This window comes from Cetorhinus maximus, chromosome 6 (assembly GCF_964194155.1).
Source record: "Cetorhinus maximus chromosome 6, sCetMax3.hap1.1, whole genome shotgun sequence".
Lineage (NCBI taxonomy): Eukaryota > Metazoa > Chordata > Chondrichthyes > Lamniformes > Cetorhinidae > Cetorhinus > Cetorhinus maximus.
In genome coordinates this window covers 121,868,876-121,891,796 of record NC_135884.1, presented here as the reverse complement: position 1 = coordinate 121,891,796, position 22,921 = coordinate 121,868,876, and the positions used below count along the sequence as shown (strand labels likewise).

At 41.0% G+C, this 22,921-nt stretch overlaps 1 protein-coding gene across 4 annotated transcripts in view; it reads left to right on the top strand.

The window, feature by feature from the left end:
- ankrd27 (ankyrin repeat domain 27 (VPS9 domain)) overlaps positions 1 to 22,921 on the top strand; it is a 100,639-nt gene that overhangs the window by 8,738 nt on the left and 68,980 nt on the right. For 3 of the 4 annotated variants that reach the window (XR_013576933.1, XM_078544403.1, XM_078544404.1), the window contains exons 3-11: positions 2,110 to 2,233; positions 2,913 to 3,065; positions 5,425 to 5,579; positions 9,315 to 9,374; positions 9,489 to 9,542; positions 9,649 to 9,714; positions 10,027 to 10,103; positions 15,143 to 15,264; positions 17,947 to 18,025. Coding sequence is in view for 3 of the 4 variants with exons in the window: in XM_078544403.1 (XP_078400529.1) it covers positions 2,110 to 2,233; positions 2,913 to 3,065; positions 5,425 to 5,579; positions 9,315 to 9,374; positions 9,489 to 9,542; positions 9,649 to 9,714; positions 10,027 to 10,103; positions 15,143 to 15,264; positions 17,947 to 18,025 (890 nt within the window). In the remaining variant the exon portion in view is untranslated. Of the gene's footprint in view, positions 1 to 2,109; positions 2,234 to 2,908; positions 3,066 to 5,424; positions 5,580 to 9,314; positions 9,375 to 9,488; positions 9,543 to 9,648; positions 9,715 to 10,026; positions 10,104 to 15,142; positions 15,265 to 17,946; positions 18,026 to 22,921 lie in introns of all 4 variants that reach the window. The other variant, XM_078544405.1, reaches the window with a different exon arrangement.

Genomic DNA, 22,921 nt, shown 5'->3' with positions numbered 1-22,921 from the left:
TAAAAACAAAAAACTACTGCGGATGCTGGAAATCCAAAACAAAAACAAAAACAGAATTACCTGGAAAAACTCAGCAAGTCTGGCAGCATCGGTGAAGAAGAAAAGAGTTGACGTTTTGAGTCCAATGACCCTTCAACAGAACTCAACAGTTTTGTTGAAGGGTCATTGGACTCGAAACGTCAACTCTTTTCTTCTCCACCGATGCTGCCAGACCTGCTGAGTTTTTCCAGGTAATTCTGTTTTTGTTTTCATAGAATCCAAGGGCTGGATATGACATAGGGACACATTTGGAAACTCTGGTATACAAGTTTTAAATTATTGTAATGGGATCTTCTCAAGATACAGCTGGATTGTGTAATAAGAGTAATTTCTAAAATGAGAATTCACTGCAGAACAGCTGTCCAAATTATGGTGGATGCATCACATGTGGTCCTGGAGCCTCAACAACCAGTTGCTTGGCACTGTGGGTCAGGTAGTTTTTGCATTTATATGATTTGTGTGCCATTTGAACATTGGAGGCTTTGAGATTTGTAAAGGAGTGCTTGAAGCATCTTTACCTCATTGGCAGATAAACTGTCAAAGCACCAAGATATTTTAGTATCAACAATATGAGATATTTACAAAGTAATGCTAACATTGATTTTAAACTTTATATCAGGTCTGTGAAGCTCCAAGAGATAAACAATTGTCTATGAAGGCAAAAGACTTAAAACACTACCGATATAAAAACAAAAAACTACTGCGGATGCTGGAAATCCAAAACAAAAACAGAATTACCTGGAAAAACTCAGCAGGTCTGGCAGCATCGGCAGAGAAGAAAAGAGTTGACGTTTCGAGTCCTCATGACCCTTCAACAGAACTAAGTAAAAAGACCTTTTTACTTAGTTCTGTTGAAGGGTCATGAGGACTCGAAACGTCAACTCTTTTCTTCTCCGCCGATGTTGCCAGACCTGCTGAGTTTTTCCAGGTAATTCTGTTTTTGATTTAAAACACTACCGCACTAGAACATCAATAATGACAAATCTTGTATGCAGATGTTAAGTAAAGCGTATTAGTATTAAATAGATTCATGCTGTAGTATTTTACTATACTTTGACTAGAAAATATTTGTAGACTGGTAAAATAATTCAGAAGACATTACATTGTAGCTACGAGGCATGACTGTAGTTCAGGATTCGTACCATGAAGTCTGCCAGTGTGCTCAGAGTTTGTGGCACATGTGTCAAAGTTTATGTTGGCCTTATTATCTCTTCCAAGAGAACAAACCACAGCTGGAAGCCGAGATTGGTGAGAAATTCAATTTTTTGTATCCATTTCTGGGTGTTGAATCAAACTTGGGAAGGTGAATACTGGATCTACCCTGGAAGGTGACAGTTGGTGAATTCTAGGTGTGCACGGCACCACCTGAAAGAGGAACTGGATGCCTTGGATATGTCAAATGAGGTCTATGGCCAGTTGTAGGATTGCAATTGATTGATCAGCAAATGGGAGGAGCTTGCACCACTCTTGCTCTTGGTTGCTAAACAGCAATCTAAATCCTCCTGACCCTGTTGGTTGGGTTGGATGGTAGGAAAGAAAAGGCTTCTCAGGCTACTTCGATCTGTGGACAAGTCTGAATTATGTTAATAGCAAACTGCAAAAGTTAACAATATGGATTTAAACACCCATGATGAGAATTTAAAATACAGCAGTAGTCAGGGATCCAGTTGCGGGTCGAAGAGACATTCAGAATTTAAGGATTGTTTCAGCTGCTTCAGTTGGATAGAACCTTGGAAACACAAATTGGGAACTTGAAAGAATTAATACAAGATGATTTATTTCGTTTTCAATTACATTTAGTATTATTCCTGTGCGGGAATAACATGATGCATTAGAAAATAATTTAGTTGTTGGAAGTATAGCGTGTGTATAATATACAAGACCATTTAAGATATTGTACATAATACAGACAATTCAGACTGTATGCATTTTGAAGAAAAGCTGAAGGCTTTTTTAATGCTTCATAGCCTAGGTTCCCTATATATTTGTCCTATAAGCGTTCTCTTTTCTAGTTTTAGTTGTTAAGGCTTTCATTCCAAATACAATAACATTACTTTCATATTGATTTAGGTGTTGGTGCCATGCAAAGGCAGTTTGTCACAAGGGAGCCTTGCTGCTGCCCACTTTGAGTCGTACATCTTGCAGCCAATGGATGATGCTAGTAGTAGTTACCGTACATTAAATGGAAAGGCAAGTGGTTCTTTTAATGTGCTGTACTCCTTTTTCTGCCCTGTTGTGTTTATTTTAAATATTTTCATCCAGAATATGTGATTTTTATTTTTGCAATGTCGTTACTTCTTGCATACCAGAGAAATAACAGAAAATACACCAATATTAATTTTACTAAAGAATGATGGAAAATAATTCCCTTAATTTGCAGTGTTGATTCAGACTAATGAAAATAAGATGTCAACAACAGCAATGTCTTGATTTTAAATTTCTCTTCCTTGTTTTCAAACCCTCCATGGCCTCACTCCTCCCTGTTTTTATAATCTTCTCCAGCCCCACAACAGCCTGAGATATCTGCGCTCCTCTAATCCTGGCCTCTTGTGTATCCCCAATTTTAATTGCTCAACCATTGGTGGCCGTGTCTTCAGTTGCACAGGCTCCAAGCTCTGGAATACCCTCCCTACACCTCTCCAGCCACCTACCTTGCTTTCCATTTTAAAACACTCCTGTAAACCTTTGACCTAATAGCGCCTTGGATGTTTCATTATGTTAAAGGTGCTATATAAATTTAAGTTGTTGTTGATGTGGTGAATAAGTTCTGATGGTCTATATGAATATTGTAGATAACTTAGGAAGTTTTCATTCACTGTTTGAACATCTCTTTTTGCCCTCCCTCACTGTAAACAATTTGCAATTCCAGGAAGTAACTATCAGAGGAAACCTAGTTAGTTTGGGTATTGGTTTTAGCTCGCCATGTGCCATTAGAATCCTTTTTGAAGAAACTTTCTACACAGAGAAAGAAGAAAGTTTCAGTATCTTATGTATTGCCCGACCATTGGAAAAGGGTTCCAGTCCGGGTAAGTGAATGAAAATCTGTATACTTTCCTTGCCTTTCTTAAGTTTATAAATAATGAACTATTCTTGTATATGCATAAAAGTTTTCAGTACATTTCATAAAAAGTGCCATTGGACAGGAAAGTTTTTCAAAGGGGTTGGCATCTAATTATAGTTCATTTTGGTCACAGACTGTGTAATCTAGGCAAGAAATATACTTGTGTTTTATGTTTTTTTTTAAGTAGCTCGACCTGTGGTATTTATTAAATAATATTCTTTAGACTTTATATATTCTAATTTTATTTAGACTCATGGGTGTTATCTGTCTTGTTATCAGTTATGGCCACATCTTAGCAACATTTTGTTGTAAAGCCTTGGCACCCGAGTACCGCTTCTTCCCCTGCTCTTTAGGCTTTTATTTTTCAACTGAGGAGGTGATGCCTCTGGAAAACTACTATGTGGATAGCTTTTAAAATTTAAAGTTTGAACTGGATATGAGAATACCTTTTGAACGATTCTTATAGGCAAGGTCATTTAAATGCCTTATTGTATCATTCCTTTAAGCACCCAAGTAGTTTGTTTTCTTGTCTGACCTCTTGCTCCCCTCTTCCCCTGATATTACCTTTTACACTGAATTTATTACCACTTTAATTAGAAAAATGCAAATTGATTTTGCAAATTAATATCTGTACAAACTAGTTTTTGCCCTGTTCAGTTAATGAACCAAAGTACTCTCCTAAATGATAACAGCCCTGAACATTTAAAGTTTGTCCTTTGCATTTAGTATAACAAATGCAAATGTAATGATTTTAAAGAAGCAACATAATGGGAAATGGCCTGGCTTTTTGAGGCAGTCCGGACAGCTATGCTCATACCACAGAGGACAGAATAGGCCTATTAAGTAACCATGTTATTCCAGAAATTCTGAAATTTGCAGCTTGGGGACTGAGCAGTGGAGTGCAGACCTCAGTGTTGCAGCCTGAACTTGATCTACAGAATAGTGTTGCTTGCTGGAAGTGAGAGTTATTCCTGTTTTTGGGACTGGTTGGTTGAAAGCAGTGAGGAGAACTTGACTGACCAGCCAAACTACATTGGTCTCAGTAGTGTTTCAAGTAACTGAGAGGGTGTGCTTTAACTGAGTGGGGAAAGAAGATTGCCACCTTGAATTGTGTAGGAAGATATGTTAACTTGAATTTGGTGTGGGGAGAGAGGGATGGGGTGCTGGTAGGTGAGAGGGGTGAATAGAATATCATTGATTTTGAATTAAGTGAGGGGGAAGAATAGTGACAACTTGATGTAGAAGTGGCAAAGTGTCAGGCTGAACTATGATGGAGGGGGAGGAGACTGCCAAGTTGAATTGAGGGAGGCATTAAAAGTGCCAAGATAAACCAGGAAGATTGAAGGAAGAGAGTGCCCCCATGAGTGGGTGGGGAGTTAGATGTGGTACTGGTCGTGGCATACTCCCTGATTGTGGACAAATTATTCTGGGAGCATCACTGAACAAGCCAGTTGTTCAGCTGGAGAATTTGCAACACTGTAAAGCATTTGCTGTTAATGTGTCTTTGCAACATAATGTTATATCATTCTCTCTCCCCCGCTCTGAGCAGAATTTTACTTACCCCTGCTGGTGGGTTTGTAGGCCGGGGGAAGCTGTAAAACTCTTCGAATGGCCTTCCCACTGGGCTCTCACCTGCCCCGACTCTGCAATTTTATGGTGCGACGAGTGAGGCCAGGGCCAGCCCCGCCTGCCCTCGCCTCAATTGAGGCCCTTAAGTGGCCAATTAAAGACCACTTAAGAGCCGTTTCCTGCCCAACCTCAAATTTTAGGCTGGCTGGAGGAGTTCAGGAGTGGGGAGGGAGCTCAAAGTGGCTCTGCTCAGGCCTCGGACAGAGGGGAGTGCCTTCATCAACAGCCTCCTTTTAAAATTGGGCAACCCCCAGACCCCCAAAAGGCCTGGCTGCTGCAAGTGCCACAAAACTTACCTGGCCCTGGACTCCCGGGACTTGAATTCTGCTTGTAGCTCCAGTTCAGAACTAGAGCTGCCGGCCTGTCAGATTGGGCAGCAGCTCTCTGAGGCAGGACTTCCTTCTGACTGAGGGGCTGAAGTCCCACCTCCAGCCAATTAATGCTTGTTAAATGGCTGCAGGGCTGTATTGGCAGAAATGTGTTCACCACTGACTCTTCAGATGGTGGGAAAGGAAATACCACCATCTGAAAACTCCTGATCTCTGTTTCTGTAGTGAAAAGCCTATGCTGTTACAAGGTTATAATAAGTATAATACTAAATCAAAGTTCAACGAATGCATGATACTATTGTATTGTTCTGTATATTTGGTGCATTTTACATTTGCATGTCTGTGCTAAAATATTTTTATTTTCAGATGAAAATCCAGCTCCTTTAGATTCCTACTGTCTGAAAAATTTTGAGGATGCTAAAGAGTTTTTGGGTCGACAATTATCCAAAGTTGATGAGTACATTGAGGCATTCCGAAACTCCTTTAAAGAGCTCGAAATGAAAAGCCTACGGCATCATATAGTTAGTAACTGTTATTTTTCCTCTTGCAATTTGGCCTGGTTTATTTTGCAGTCACACTATTAAGGTTAATTTGGGAGGTGAAGGACATGTTTGTTTCTCTTTCTTGTGTTGGGGTAGACTGACACTGTCTTAAGATAAAGTTCATCAGGGAGAATGTTGCATCAATGTACATGTGAAATGCCATTTGATTTTTCCAATTTGTGTGCAGGCAGGTGTGATTTTTGTAGCACTTTGTCACTTCCTATCTTTCTGTACAAAGCTTTCTTTAGTGTTTGTTTACTGTTGCATTCTCTCGCTCTCATTGGCCCTGGGCCCCCTCTGTCGTGCCCACACCCTCTCAGCTTTGCTCTCTCAGCCTCTTCCCCATTATAAACTTCAGCTAACTAAAGGTTTTGAATTGCAAGTAATTTGGGGGGAAAAAAATAAACTGTGCAGAAGTAATAAGTTCCTTAATTTCGTTGACTGAAATATTGGTGCAACAGGGAAATTAGGTACGTTGCACAAACTGTATTCAGCTAACAGATATTTGGGAGAGGCTGCTGACTTCAAATATTTTTTAAAAATTGAGAGACAAACCCACGGAAAAATGGCAACTGTTTGTTTTTGAGTGATTTGCCATAGTTGGGGAGGTGGAGGCGGAGAGAGAATGGAACACTACACGGTGTAACAGCATCCCATGGCATATTATTGCTCTGATTTAAAATGGAAAAACTTATTAAAGCATCATCTGCAGGAATGATAGCAAATGATGACAACTAACAGCAGTTAACATTTAAATACTAAAACAATATAGTGCAAATGCTGGAATTCTGAATTAAAGATAAAAATGCTGGAAATATTAGCAGGCCAGACAATTTCTTTGGAGAGAAAAGTTTAGTTAACTTTTTATGTCCTCAATTTTTTTTTGTCAGAACTGGCAATACTTGAGACGTAAAAGGTTTGAAGTATGATGCATCTCAGCTTCCTCCTGAGGTCCCCAATATCAAATATGCTAGTCTTCTGTCAGTTCAATTCATTCCACGTTATATCAAGAAATGGCTGAAGAACTCTGACACCATATCGTCAGTAGTACTGAAAACTTATGCTCCAGAAATAGCCACACCCCTAACCAAGCTGTTCCAGTACAACCACAACACTGGCATCAACCCAGTGAATAATTGCTCAGGTATGTCCTGTTCACAAAAAGCAGGACAAATCCGATCCAGCCAATTGCCACCCCATCAGTCTACTTTCAATCATCAGTAAAGTAATGGAAGGTATCGTCGGCAGTGTTATGAACTGGCACTTACACAGCAACAGCCTGCTCACTGCTCAGTTTGGGTTCTGCCACTAGGATATGTTTGGGAGGATATGTTTGGTGGGGCATCACTCTGAATGTGGTGGAAATGAAGGAGGATGGTCTGTTATATGTAGAGCCTTCCATGCTATCATAGACTTTCTCTCTTGTTCTTTCTGTCCCCTTTCCTTATCTCTTTACTTGCTTAAAACTTGTTGCATCGCTAACTTTATCCAGAAGGCCATCAGTCTATAATGTAACTCTTTCTCCCTCTACAGATGCTTGTCAGTTTTAGAGGAAACATGCAATCCATGTACAAATATTAATAGATGAATTATTTCAGACGTGCATTATGTAAAATATTCTACTTTTTTATATGTTATATATTTTACATACATTTTTACTATGTCGTCTTATATATTCATATTAAAGTATTTTAATTTGTGTATTTTTTAAACTTCCAGAATCATTAAAAAATATACAGTTTTATCTCCAGTTCCAAATATTTATATTAATGGCAATACCATTTCTATCTAGCGCCACAATAATACATTCTTCAATATCATCTTCCAGTTATTAATATATCACCTGACTTTCCATGAGCAACACCACAGAAGGTCTTGCTCATACTGTACACATTTGCTTTATAAATGTTGACATATGAAGGTATAATGAGTTTATATTTAGTTTTCACACTTGTTTGATTCAAAGCAAAACAGTAACAAATCCGAACTGAAGGAGTGAAGAATGCAAAAATCAAAAACAACATACCAGCCTGGATTTCGATGACATTTTTCCCCAGGCTGTGACTCTGATAGTTAAAGATGCATTCTTCAGTGCGTGCCATTTCTCAAGATGCATCAATAGCATATAGCCAACCTAACTGTAACTGTTTCTGTCTGCCTCTTTAATGGCATCTTTTTCTTTAAATATTTAAAACTGGTTTCTGTGTGTTTGGGAGAGAGAAAACAGATCCACTTTAAATTTGACACTACTGATGACACATTTGCAATTTTTGTATGTTTTCATTATAATATTTTTGTTGAAAATTATGTTTATCCTTAATAGTTTTAATTTTTGATTATGAACATGGTTTGAATACAAACTGGATGATGTTTAATATGGACTATTCATTTTGTTTTAGAGACTGACCCAGAGAAAGAAGCAGGGTGACAGTATCTTTCCTCATACAATTTGCCAGCTATTGACAGTTAGAAAATGTACATATTCTAATTAGTGGCAGCTGGGACATAGGATGTGAATCATACATATTGATGTTTAGGACATAATTGTGCATTTAATTCAATATTTGCACTAGCATCTTGGAAACTTGTATACTAGTGCTACCAAACCCATGTTGCTCTTCCCCTTCTGTGCCCCACTGCCCTCTAAGATTAGTGTTGGTGGGCCTGTTCCCCCTCTCTAATCTCACTGGGTGGGAATCCTGTGGTTTGGTTGAGCTGAGAATACACTAGTTTTCTAGGACCATTTTTTTACCCTATGTTCTTGGTGGTCTTCTCGGGGAAACTTAACTGGTTGTTTCAATATTGGCAGCAAAAAATAGAAAAAATGTAATTGTTATCTGCACAACGCTAAAACTGTAATCCAATTAAGGGGTTCCAATTACTTGGATTGTGGAAGCAAAGCTAGAGTGGTTCAAGCATGTCATCCAAATCTTAGATTAGCTTATGCCACACAGTGACTCCACATTGTTATTGCTTATGATGTAATCTAGTTATTTTCTTTGCCTTAATTTTCATCCTATGACCTGAAGCTGTCTGGTAAATTTAATGTTGGCCCTTTTCACTTTTTAAAATATTTGTGTTTTGTTGTATGAAATCTCTCTCTCTCTCTCTCTCTTTGATGGTCATGGTGATTTAAAGATAGATTTTTAAATTGTCATAATTGTTTGTGATCTCAATTCTCAAAAAGCGTATGCGTTTTTTTTTTAAACAAAAAAACCCCAACGGGGTTTTGGTGTAAATCACTAGCAAGGTATGTCAAAGAAAGTGTTTTCACATTTCTGTGATATTACTGCAGAAGCTGTAGTAAATAATCTGTAGCTCATTACAAGGAAATTGAATGCGTAGCAATAATTTGACTGGTATTTGAAAATGCAGCATTCTTGTTTGCCAGAATGCTGTACCAAACATTGGGGATAACCTCCAAGATGCTTAATGTATGACTCAACTGGACTGCAGCTAGCCTTCGCTCCTTCAGAATATAAATCCCAGTGGTGAGTTCTCTGCTCATGTTCGAGCTGAAAGTTGAACGATGTATTGAGCAATAGATACACAGAGTAATATTACTTGTTGATTAGCAGTCCGATTTTGGTGGATTGGATTGAAAAATCCACAACTGCTCAACTCCCAGTGGATTGTTACTTTAAAACAGCTCGGATCAAATGGACTTGGACTGTAAGCTTAACATAACAGATTTATTATTTTTTTTAAAAACAGGATGAAGTAAATGCACTCTATACAAAATGCCTTCAGTACCTTCTGAGAGACTCACGAATGGTAAGTAGTTGCTCTGCCTCCTCATCCTATTTAGAAGGTTAGAAAAATGCACGTGTTTTAAACTGCTCATCAATAACTGACAAATTTTCTTTGTGGGATGTCTGTTACATTTAGAAAATTTTGATCAAGCAGGAGATGCAAATGGCATTGCTGAAACAAGCTGTTGAAGTATGTAGACAAGTTCTTGAATTCATCTTTAGAATCAATTTTCACAATTTTGTAATGTTTAGTAGAATGCTGGGACTGTTATATATGTTTATAATTAACCCTGCAGATGTATGTACTTCATGGTATCCATGATCAGATCTTCAAGAGTGTGGGAACTATAGAGGCCAGTCAGGTATGACCTCCTCAGTTTGTCTGTCTTTTTGATGCTATTGTACTTTTATTTGAAGTATAACTTGATAAAGTTGATACCTTTTATTTTGGATTCAATTTTTAAAAGCGATCCCTTTTTATTTGGATCCAATTTTTAAAAGCTTCTGATGTTCTCACGTAATTGTTAAAATTTCATTGCTTTTAATAAATGTTTAAGGCAAAAGTGCACTGAGATTTTAAACTCTGAACAATATTTTTGATGAGTGAATGTTAGCATTCTTAACAATGAAGTACAGTTGATGCTATCACTCCATACTTGTCTGGTTATTTGAAGGATGCTGCTTTCAATAAAACAACCCGAGGTTTGCAAGACCTTCAACTGAAAGATTTGGGAATCAAGTCACAATTCAGGTGAGATTCTTGCTGCTATAAATGCATACTGAAAGGCTATAAAATCCTTATTTCTGTGAATTTTTTGTGGGTATTATTTAAGGGTGTTACTGAAACAACTTTTGTGTTGTATCCTAGTTAGCTTTGTTATTGGCTTTCCTTGATTATTCAGTTTTGTGCAAATGTGCTTTCTTTCACATGGCTCTCATCACCTTGGTCAAAGAGTATTGCCTCCATATGCATTCATGTATGAATGGGAGGAAAACCCACCTCTGGTGCTCCATGATGTTCTTTACCTGGAGGGGGTGGGGTGGGGATGCCATTACTAAATGGAGGCAGGGTGAAGGGCTTGGAACTTGCCTGCTGGCTTTGAGAGTGAAGAAAACCTGTAAAGGACTTTCTCACTGAATGTATCACTTCAATTTGTTCATACATCCACTGAGGTATCGATGCTGCAGGAAACCCTGCCTTGGTAATGGCCCTCATCCAGTTGATGAGAAGGAAGGCCCATTGTCAGTTGGCACATGGCCAGAAGGAGCAAGAGGCAGCGCAACCTCAAGAAGATCAAGAAGCTGGCGAACATGGACCTCTGCAATGGCAAGAATTGACCTGACCATGGGTATTTCGCCAGTGGTGCTGTTATCCAGAGATGCATGAAAGGCAATGCCAGAGGTGCTGTCATATGTCCCGTGATGTGGTTGCTCACATCTGCAAGTTTCTCCAGTATGAGCTGTGCTATAAGGATTCTGGAGGAGTAGTGCGGAGCTCCTGGCCTGCAATGAGTGAATGTCTGATCGGGTGTCCTTATAAAAAATGCCGCCATGAGGTAACAGTGAGGCGGGTAAGTTCCTGCTCGCCCTGCCACCAGGTTCTCAGAGCTCCTTTCTGATGCACAATTAACAAGTTCAAAATCAGAATATCGTGCAAATTCACCCGTCCCGCTGCCCAGTGGGAATCATGCCAACTTTACTGCCCGCCACTGGAATTAGTCCCCAGAATGAAAAATTCTGCCCAATGTCTTTGAGCAGAAGATGCATTGAGAAATAAACAATATTATCCTTTGTTCCCTTGGGTAGACAGGTGACCCTTGCCAGTCGTTTTGATCTCAGCTGTCACTACAAATTGAGAAGGAATTGATTGGCCATCTCTCATGAATGCTGTCCTTGCTGATTCATTATGGCATGACAGGTGTTACTGTGAACAAGACCCCCAGAAATGGGATATTGCTTGGAAAACACAGATGCCAACTTTTTTTTATCATTCTGCCCTGTTGTCCAACTGTAATCCTAGCTTCACTAGGCTGTCACCTGATTCATAGGCACGCCAAATGCTTCTCCTGGCATGCTCTTCTACACTCCCCTTTGAATCATTGGACTCCTGGCTTGAAGGTAATGGTAAAATGAGGGATCTACCAGAGCATGAAGTTAAATATTGTGCTAGAATAAAATTTTGCTGCTACTGATGACATACAGTACCTCATGGATGCCCAATGTTGAGTTGCTAGAACAATTCTGAATCCCATTTAACATGTAATGCCAGTGGAGGGTGTTCTTTGTGAAGTTGAGACTTTGCCTCCACAAGGATTGTACAGTGATCTCTCCTGCCAGTACAGTCATGGACAAACGTATCTGCATGTAGGTTGGTGAGGACAAGATCAACATGAGGAAAAAACCTACTTAATTCTCTCAACACCTAATGCAGGCCCAGTCTAGCAGCTATATCCTTCAAGACTTGGCTGGTTCGGTCAGTGGTGGTCCTACCAAGCCACTCTTGGTGATGGGCGTTGAACTCCCTCACCCAACATGATGTTTCCATGCTACTCTTTGTGCTTCTTCCAGGTGGTGTTTGACAGGGAAGTGTACTGCTTTATCGACTGATGGAGAGTGGTAAACGGCGATCAGTAGGAGGTTTCCTGGCTGATGTTTGACCTGAGGTCATGAGATTCGTGGGATCCAGAGTCAATGTTGAGGACTCCCAGGGCTACTCCCTCCCAATTGTGTACTTCTAGTTGGTCTGTCTGGAACAGGACATATCCCAGGATGGTGGTAGAGACAGGGACATTGGCTGAAATGTATGATTTGCTGAGTAGGACTACATCAGGCTGTTGCTTGACTAGTCTGGGGCACCTCTCCCAATTTTGGCATAGTCCCCAGAAGTTCGTGAGGAGGACTTTGCAAGGTCAACTGTGCTGGATGTTCCTTTGTCATATTTGGTGCTTAGGTAAATGCCAGGTGGCCCATCCTGTTTTCATCTACTGGTTTGATACAATTGGGTGCTTCATAGGCCATTTCAGAGGGCAGTTTAGAGTCATTGCTGAGGACCTAGAGTCAGATGCAGGCCAAACCAGATAACGACGAAAGATTTCCTTCTCTGAAAGACATTAGCGAACCAAATTTCCGGAATATATGTTGTGAAAATGGATCCTAGTTGGACTCTCCAACTTTTTCTTTGACCCTTCTTTCAATCTGTACTCACTTCTGCGAAGCTACAAAAAGTATTCATTAGAGACATTTAAAGATGAAGAGAGTTTCTTGAGAAGATGTAAAAAGCATTAAATTGCTAAATGTGACCAAATGCTACCTATATGTTAATGGTGAAACAATTGGCACATTGTGCCATTTGAAAGGAGTAATAACTTTTAAATATGGGGCCAATAGAAATGTGTTCTCTGTGATCTCCGCTAGTCCAAGAGTAATTGTGCGCAGGTGAACTATAATGCTTGAACTGGTGTTATACAATATTAATTTATTCGTAATGTGTTCATGTAAAATTCCACTGCCCAATATTTTAGCAGAGCTTAAAATAATGCATTAATTATTAATAGAATGTAATTTCAGGGGAAAAGGGTAAATTCATCGCCTTTAGAAAAGTTGGGCTGTAACTTCCGCGCTCCCCAGTCAGATTTGGGGGTACCCCAAAGATGCGCCGGGGAATCCCTCTGGCAAGTTCGCAGGTAAGGGTTTGCACGGCAATTGCCCAGAAGTGCTAACTTCCTCTGGACAATCGCGCTGCGCTGGGAAAAATCTGAAAACGCGACTTAAATCGCAAACTTCGGATGGTTCTACCTGGGTTGTACCAATAGTTACTCAGAAAAAATTAGAATTAAAACCTCTTCTAATTTCTGGGTAACTATCGTAAAAGCCCAGGCTGACCTGACGAGACTCCCCACCCACCCATGGGAGTGCCCCCACCTCCCTAAACCTTGGAACTCCAGAAACCACCGCCCCCCCAAACCTCGGACCTTTCCCCACACCCCCGAGCTTAGGGCCCCCACCTGACCCCAGAACCCTCCCCAATCTCAGAAACCCCGAATCGTCCCTCCCCCGCCCCCCTTCACAACCCGGCGTCGGAACCCTGGTCGCCCCCCAACCCCCAAATCTTATCCACTTACCTTAGACCCTTATCATTCCCTGGCCCTTTAAACTTACCTGCTTTACGGCAGGTAGTGCTGTAAAAACTTTGCTGGGGCCTTCGAGGAGTCTTTCGATACAGGCCCCAAGCAGCTCCGGTGAACAGAAGTGGCCCCACAATTTTCAAGACCAGGTAAGTACGTATTTATTTCTTCTAATTTCTGCGGGCTAGCACTTTCTGACACTAGTCGGAGGTTACGGCCCGTTGTTTCCCCTTCTTCAACTACAGTGCAGCTGAACAGTGTCAGAACAACCTTTCAGTGAAAGTACCTTTGCATAAAAGTGCTGGTAGCCTTCATTTGCATGAAACGTGCCGGATCTTCCAGTCACCGGCAAAGAGGGTACGCCCACTGCTGACTCTGATTTAGTCTGCCGATTTACCATTTGCGCTGGAGCTTTTGCAGCATTAGATGGGGTAAACACAACCGGGAGGCAAATTGTTGGATGTAATTCCAGTGCAGCCACGCCCCCTTTTCTCATCATGAACTGAAAACCCTGAAGGTCTACCTTCACCGCCTTACATTGTTTTAAATGGAGTTGCCAACCTCCGAAACTGCATAGCCTCACCCCACTGACAGTTCTAACCCACCCCCACCCCATGACAATGTTCACCTCCCCCCCCCTCACCCCTGCCAGTGTTGACCCTTCCCTCACCTCATAAATGCTCAACCACCGCCGCACCCCCCCCCTCCCATTCCTTGACTCTGCTTGCTCTTCCAACATTGGCTAGACCGGAGTCAGGGATTCCAGAAGGTGAGTAAGTAGAGGGGCTATGGGAAGGGGTGAACGTTGTCTGGAAGTTGGGGTGAGGGAGGAGGCATGGTGTTGGAGGAGGGGTGGTGGTGTATGTTGCCGGGAGGGAGGGTGAACATTGCCTGGACGGGTGTGGTGTGAATAGCAGGAGGGAGGGTGAACATTGGGGGGTTGGCGGGGGGGGAGTGGGGGTGCATATTTGTCAGGAGGGAGATGCAGGACATGCATGCATGGCTGTAACAGTTTACCACTCATTGCACTCAGTTTCCTGGCTCTATGCGACATTGTCGCCCCTCTTCCTTGTCCCATGCCCCCAAATGCATTGGTGAGCAGGTAGTGGGTGACCTGTAAAGTACGTAGCAAGGTAACCTGATCCATGCAGTGACTTTGCAGGTCACCTAGTACTTTCTCAGATGAGCACCCAGTTAAACACTTGTTCGCTATCTCTCTGAAAGTTGTGAATACTGAGACTGCAGCAGAATTTAAAGTGCAATCACTGCTTTCACTTTCCATTTACTGTTCAAACATCCTGAGAGGTCTGGGGGATGGGGGGTTATGGAAGGGTGGCAGCCGCGTTGCCAATAAGGGTGGGGGGTGGTAAACATTACTGGGACGGAGTTTGATCCTTGTCAGGAGGGGGGATGAACATTGCTGGGATGGGGGGCTGAACATTGCTGTGGGTATTAATTTCGCTGGTTTTATACCAGCTATGAAAATCCCTGTAAAAGGGGATATTAATGTGAACCAAAAAAGCCTAATAATTTTTAAAAGTACTGTTGCATCATTGACAATGTTATTTCTCTCTATGTTTTTGACTCAATAGAATAGTGTAACAATATAGTGGCAATAATGTAAACAAACAGTGTTGTAAGCTGATGACTGTGTTTAATATTTCAGTATTAATATACCTCGTGCCAAGCGGGAGTTAAGTCAGCTGAATCGGTGTACTAGCCCACAGCTTAAACTGATCTGCTTACGAAATGTGGTACATGCAGTCATGCAGTCACCAAGCCAACGAGGTCAGTATGTAAGGAATGGCTGGAACATATATAACATATGAGGAACGTTTGAGGACTCTGGGTCTATACTTGATGGAGTTTAGAAGGATGAGGGGGGATCTGATTGAAACTTACAGAATACGGAAAGGCCTGGATAGAGTGGATGTGGGGAAGATGTTTCCATTAGTAGGAGAGACTAGGACCCGAGGGCACAGCCTCAGAGTAAAGGGAAGACCTTTTAGAACAGAGATGAGGAGAAACTTCTTTAGCCAGAGAGTGGTGAATCTATGGAATTCATTGCCACAGAAGGCTGTGGAGGCCAGGTCATTGAGTGTATTTAAGACCGAGATAGATAGGTTCTTGATTGGTAAAAGGATCAAAGGTTACGGGGAGAAGGCGGGAGAATGGGGTTGAGAAACTTAACAGCCACGATTGAATGGTGGAGCAGACTCGATGGGCTGAATGGCCTAATTTCTGCTCCTATGTCTTATGGTCTTATGGAAAAAAAGTGGTGTTCATGCTTTGTTTTATATTATTTTTCTACTACATTTTTGGATCATCCACTCTAGCTAAAAGTATACCTTGGTCCATAACTCCTGATATCCAGGGTGATGTACCTCAGAAGATGTGTTGGGTGGGGGACCCCCACCTGGAGGTCCTGACACAAGGATTACATGGCAATTGCTGGGAAGTTCAAACTTCCAATGGGAAATTACCCCGCATAGGGAACAATCTGAAACTCCGATTTTAAATTGGAGACTTTGGATGGTTCCGAGTCTCTTAGCAGAATAGTTACCTAGGAAAAGTTAGAAGAATTAAAACCACTTCTAACTCCTGGGTAGCTGTGACCCTCACCCTCCAACCCCCACTGGACTAGACCCTCCGACTGACCAACTGACCACCTGACCTCCTCACCTCCCCCCTCCATCCTAGCCACTTACCTTCTCCATGGCTTCTCAAAGTTTCTGGGACCGCTAGTGGTGTAAAAGGGAGCATGGGTTCCTTTTGTCTGTATCTTCTGCACGTGACTGAAGGCCTCGAACTCGCTGCACTGCACTTTTCTCACCCGGCCCAAGTCAGAAGGCTGGGTGAGAAATGTGCAGCTGCATTCCAGTGTAAGCAAAAAGGAGTGGAATAGCAATCCAACTGTGATTGCTGCTGCTCGAAAGTTCTGCCCATAGAATTACATGTGCTTCATAGTAATAAAAAAAAAATCACAAGGACTCATTATTTTCCTACAACAATATTGGTGGTGATTGCCATTAGTTCGACCGTTGGGTACCCTGATCCTTCAATGGAAATTTATGCTTCAATTTGTTGGAAAATTGATTTAGAGTATGCCTTGGTGAATCAGAAGTGGTGCAACCAATGACTTGCATCTGCAGGGAGATAGAGACCAGGGATCCCTACCATGTGCCCTTTTGAGTCAAGAGTCTGTACTTATCTTGCAGAATAGAGGAGTCTCTGCATTAATAAATTAAGCCGTCACCATTGGATCTGAAGAATGCAACTGTTTGATATTAGTTTGGATTTGTCCTGTTCCAATTGGAAAGGGAGGGCCAAAATCTACAGTGAATCAACAAAGTAGTACATTGCAGGGTGCTGTCTAAGCTAAATGCCATACTATATATATGTTTTTCTGCACTTGTGTCACTTAGATTATTTCATTGAACTTATTTTACTTTTGCTCCGTAGAAATATAATTAACAACAGGCAAATACACATATGTATTTACAAAGATTCTGGTTGGTTCATTTTTACAAGTGTGCACTAGGGTGGCAAGCCTAAGTTGTTTCATGTGATACACTATATTTAATACTTAATATAAAAAATACACCAATGAAAAAATCAATCCATAACATACAATGAGATAAACTGCAGATTTAATACAGCTATCCTATATAGATAAATTTGCATGCATAGAGATAGGTGCTTAGTCTAATGCTGTAATCTGAACAATCCAACATCCATACCCGTTCCTACAATGCACCCGCATCACTTCATGCATTATCATTGATTGTGGGTTAAAAACTATTAATAACTAAATCTTTTAATGAGATAAATGTATTTCATTAGTCAATTGGTCAAGGAATGATTGAAATTAATGATAAAGGAATACCAGTAAGTATGGTGTTAGCATACTGGTGCTTTTTTCCACCAATGGAAGCACTATTAGCACTGGAACAAGAACACTAGCATGCATTATTTCACTATTAGTATTACAATAGCTTTCAGGTTTATTTTTTTGAACAGTAATAGCCAGAGTCTTTGATTTCCAAGGCTGTGTAAACATTCAGAAATCAACTTGAATGGATAGTATTTTCAAATATAAATTATACAATTTACTTGTCATTCTAATTGGGCGAAGTTTATTTTAAAATAACCAAGTTTTACTTTAAGTGGCAATCACAGTACAGTAAATTCAAGATTACTACTGATTCTAATTGTTGGGGGTGGGGGTGGGGGCGGATCTGCCAAGCTATGATAACTAACTGTTTGGCAAGGAAAACTGAGGAGCAGCTCAGAAGTCCCAGGAAATTATGGTTTGATGTAAATATTGTCATCAGTCAATCTTGCCATAATTTCTTGGGACTTTCGCACTGTAAAGTGAGCCCTGTGATGTACCGGTACATATGCCATTACAATGTATTTATCAAGCGTGATTGTGCAATGTTTGCCAAAAATTTGTTTTTTTATTTTTAGTTCATTTACATTCTATGTCTGCTGATGATCTGCTGCCTGTTCTGCTTTACTTACTGGTCAAAACAGAAATCCCTAACTGGTAAGTTTATGAATGTTCAAACTGTCATTTGGTAGTACCGAATTTGAGTATTGCTGAAAAAAGAGATATTATCAAAGCTTTTCGTCTTGCACTAATCAGGACAATTCGCAAGAATGCCAAATGTAAAAGAAACAACAAAGTATACTTAATGAGATGAGAGTGCTGATTGGTTAGCAAGTGGACTCTGATTGGTAGAGGCGTTGCCATGGAGAATGCACCAGTTAACTGATGACTGATACTTAACTGCCAAGCTTTGTTTAAATTCAAACCAGGCATGTTGACACTAATTGGTCAAAATGAGCATTGACCTGGGGAATGAACCAGAGAATGGCTTTCACCTATTTTATTTAGTTGAAACGGATGCAATGTGTGTACATGTTCTTTCTGTCTGCAAAGAACAGGGCCCTGTGTATTAACATGTGTAGCTTCTAGCACATGTAATTGCACCACACTGCGAGCTCGACTGATAATCTTAGAGGTTGTTAGTGTAATTCTTAGCACGCTCAGGATTATTTAGCAAATGTTGTCCAGTCATGGAAGCATATCTAATGTTGGATATTCTTTTGAGTTTTGCAAGGACGGGCTGACTGGGTACCTTGCTGTTAATGATCTCGGAGTAAAGGCAGCCTTAAATAGCAGCAACTACAAAATGGTTGAATTTTGCATCCAACTTGAGAGAAGGGTAGGCCTAAGACTAGCATTTTAAACTTAAATAAGGGCATCTATGTGGGCATGAAAGTTGAGCTAGCTGAATTTTACGAGTTCAGAAATAAAATAGTGTAAACCTCGTGCGGAGTAAAATGATTTTTTTTATTTTGCTGTTCAGTATCAAGCACATTTATAATAGAAAATTGGATTGTTTTCATGAAAATTATGTTGTCCTTCAAATCATAACTGGGAGAACCGTGAGAGAGAGCGCAAAGCTTCCAAACTCTTTCCTGTAAAGGAACAATCTGATCTAATGTCGGTTTAGTAGTATTCCCTAAGTACAAGGTCCTCAACCGGCATTGAGTACATAATTTAGGCTGATACTTAAGTGCACTTTTGAGGTAGTGCAGCATTTTTAAGCGTGCTGTCTTTCAAATTAAACATTAAAGTAAAGCCCTGTCTGCCCACTGGTATTTAGGTAGACAATAAATAACTTGTAGAACTTTTTCCAAAGTGAAGAGTTTTGAATGAATATTGGTTCTCAACCAACACCACTGAAGCAGACCTGGTTACCCTTATTAGTATTGTGGGCCCAGCAATGCCCAGATTAGCTTCTATTTGGGGGTCGGTTAGCTTAGTTTGCTGGACGGCTGGTTTGTGATGCAGCATGACGCCAACAGCGCGGATTCAATTCCCATACCGGCTGAGGTCATCCATGAAGGACCCGCCTTCTCAACCTTGCCCCTCACCTGAAGTGTGATGACTCTTGGGTTAAACTCACCACCAGCTGTCTCTCTCTAATGAGAGAACAGCCTATGGTCCTCTGGGACTACAGTGATTTTCAGCTGAAGTGAACTGGGATACTAGATTAGGGGATAAATCAATAGAGAAGCAGTGGCAGACATTTAAGGGTATATTTCAGAATCCTCAGATAAAGAAAAATTCTAAGGGGAGGACCAACCATCCATGGTTAACTAAAGAAGTTAAGGAAATCATCAAACTTAAGAAAAAAGCATATAACTGTGCACAGTTGAGTGACAGGTCAGATGATTGGTCAGAATATAAAGAACGGCAGAGAATGACAAAAAGGTTAATCAGGAGAAAAAAATTAGAGTATGAGACGAAGCTAGCTAGAAATGTAAAAATGGATAGCAGGGGCCTCTAAAAGCATTTAAAAAAGAAAAGAGTAGGTAAAGCAAGTGCTAATCCTCTACAGAGTGAGAACGGGGAATTAATAGTAGATAATAAAGAAATGGTGGATGAAATGAACATATACTTTGCTTCTGTCTTCATTAAAGAAGATACAGCTATCACTGCAATGTTTTTGTAAATCAGGAGGTGGAAGGGAGAAAGGAAATTAGTGAAATTACAATCACTAGGGAAGCGGTACAGAGCAAACTGATGGAGCTGCAGGCTGACAAGTCTCCGGGTCCTGATAGACCATCCTAAGGTCTTAAAAGAGGTGGCTAATGACGTAATAGATACGTCGGTGTTAATTTTCCAAAATTCACTAGATTCTGGAAAGGGTCCATCAGACTGGAAAGTAGCAAATATAATCCCAAGAAGGGAGGGAAGCAGAAAACAGTAAATTATAGATCAGTTAGCTTGATGTCTGTTGTGGGTAAGGTGTTAGAATCGATCATTAAGAAGGTTATAGCTGGGCACTTAGAAAAACATCAAGGTAATCGGGAAGAGTCAGCATGATTTTGTGAAAGGGAAATCATGTTTAATCAGTTTCAGTCCTTTCGAAGGAGTAACATGCGCTGTGGTTACAGAGAGCCTGTAGACACACTGTATGCATAAATGGTTTTTTTCTGATTGACGAGTGGAGTCCCGCAGGGGTCTTTGTCGGGGCCTCAACTTTTTGCAATTTATATCAATGACTTAGATGAGGGAAGTGAAGGAAGGAAAGCTAAATTTGCAGATGACACACAGATAGGTAGGAAAGTATGTTGCAAGGAGGACATAAGGAGGTTGTAAATGGATATAGATGGGTTGAGTGAGTGGGTAAAAATTTGGCAGATGGAATATAATGTGGGAAAATGTGAAGTTGTTCACTTTGGCAGGAAGAATAAAAAAGCTTAACCGGAGAATGGCTGTAGAATTCCGAGGTACAGAGGGATCTAGGTGTGCTAGTATGAGTCACAAAAAAATTAGTATGCGGGTACAGCAAGTAATTAAGAAGGTTAATGGAAAGCTGTCCGTTATTACGAGAGGAATTGAACGTAAAAGTAAGGATGTTATGCTTCAGTTATACAGGGCATTAGGGAGATCACATCTCGAATACTGCGTGCAGTATTGCTCTCCTTATTTAACAAAGGTTGTAAATGCATTGGCGGTGGTTCAGAGGAGGTTTACAAGATTGATACCTGGAACGGTATAGCTTTTATGATAAATATTTGGACAGACTGGGCTTGTTTCCACTGGAGTTTAGAAGAGTGAGGGATGACTTGATTGAAGAATGCAAGATCCTGAATGGTATTGACGATGTGGAAAGGATGTTTCCTCTTGTGGGTGAGTCCGGAACTAGGCGGCACTGTTTTAAAATTGGGGGTTATCCTTTTAGGACCGAGTTGAGGAGAAATTTTTTCTGACGGTTGTGTGACTTTAGAACTCTGCCTCAGAAGGCGGTGGAGGTGGGGCCATTGAATATTTTTAAGGCGGAAGTAGGTAGATTCTTGTTAGGCAAGGGAATCAAAGGCAACCGAGGGGGTAGATGGGAATGCAGAATTCGAAACACAAACAGATCAGCTATGATCTTAATGAATGGCAGAGCGGGCTCGTGGGGCGAAATTGCCGACTTCTGCTCCTATTTAATATGTTCATATGTTGCTAACAGCTGAAGGGACATGCTGTTTGATATGATCTGCCTTTGGGATGTACAGCCTACATACCTAGCATCACACTGGCACAGAAATTCATATACCACATAACTCATTTACGTGATAGACAGAATGTGTTTTTGGCTTGACGGCAGCATCCTGTTAGTGGCGAACACCACTCCTGTTGCCACTGCATAGCAGCAGTGTGAAATGGCTAGCTTCACCTGTTACTCAAATTTTTGAGATACCTTACCCTTCCAGGGTAATTTGAAGTAGACTGGGCACTTTTCAGGACAGAAGGTGGCTGCCTTAGGCCCATCCATGAGTTTGCACAATACACAGCGAGCAATGATCTGACCAGGGTAGCCATTATTTCGCAGGATGGCTTTGATGCACCCAATTTCAGCATCAACCTTGCACAGTAAGCAAATGGTTAGGGCCCTATTTACAAGGTTGCCCATAAGGCCAATCTTCTAGTGCGTGGAACTGTAGGAATCATAAAGTGTATATTGACCAGTGAAGGTAAGCTTGCAGTAGACGGTAGTAGAGAACTCCCTGGCAGATTTCTCAACTAGCATATCAAGGAAAGGGAGCTCATTTACTGCTCCATTTCAAAGATGAATTTGAGCACAAGATGAAGCTCATTAAGGTGTGTGAGGAAGTTCTTACATGTAGCTGCGGATTCAAAGAGAGCAAATGTAACATTTATATGTCAGAAATATGCAAGGAGTAAGAGGCTAGGTGTCATTCTATCGAAGACACGTTTCTCGTGGAACGCAGCAAAGGCGTTTGTGAGAGCTGGGCCTTGAGAGGATCCCATGGCAACACCATCTATCTGGGCATACATGGTGTCATTAAAACTGAACTCAACTGCGCTAGTTTCTGAGTTTGTAAGTTCAATGAATACTGATTCACACATTGGTGGCGGGTCTAGGTCGCCATGATATAGTGCTGCAGTGCAAATGTCTATGGCTTCCATGCACGGTACATTGTTGAATAAGTTAGAAATGTCCAATGAGCACATGGACACAGCATTGTTATTGATGTGCAAGTCCTGTATGGTCTTTGCAAAGGTGAAGGAATCCATTAGCGTGCATATGGAAAACTTGCTCAAAACTGGTTGTAGCAACTTGATCAACCATTTGACCAATTCACATTGTGCAGAACCAGTCATAGATGTGGCGTAAAGGTAGAAGTAAAGACTTTTGTGAGCCTTGGGCCGCCCAGACATATGCGGATGCAATGAGCTGTGAGGACAAATCCTATCATATATATCAACCAGCAGCTCGTTGCTCTTGCACAAGTCCAACAGGTGATTTCTAGCTTGCTTTCAAGCAAGGCTTTCCAGTCATGCTGAGTGGCAGGTCCAGTAGATACGAATTTGGACCCGTCATTAAGAATCACGTGCATTTTGTTGATATAGTCA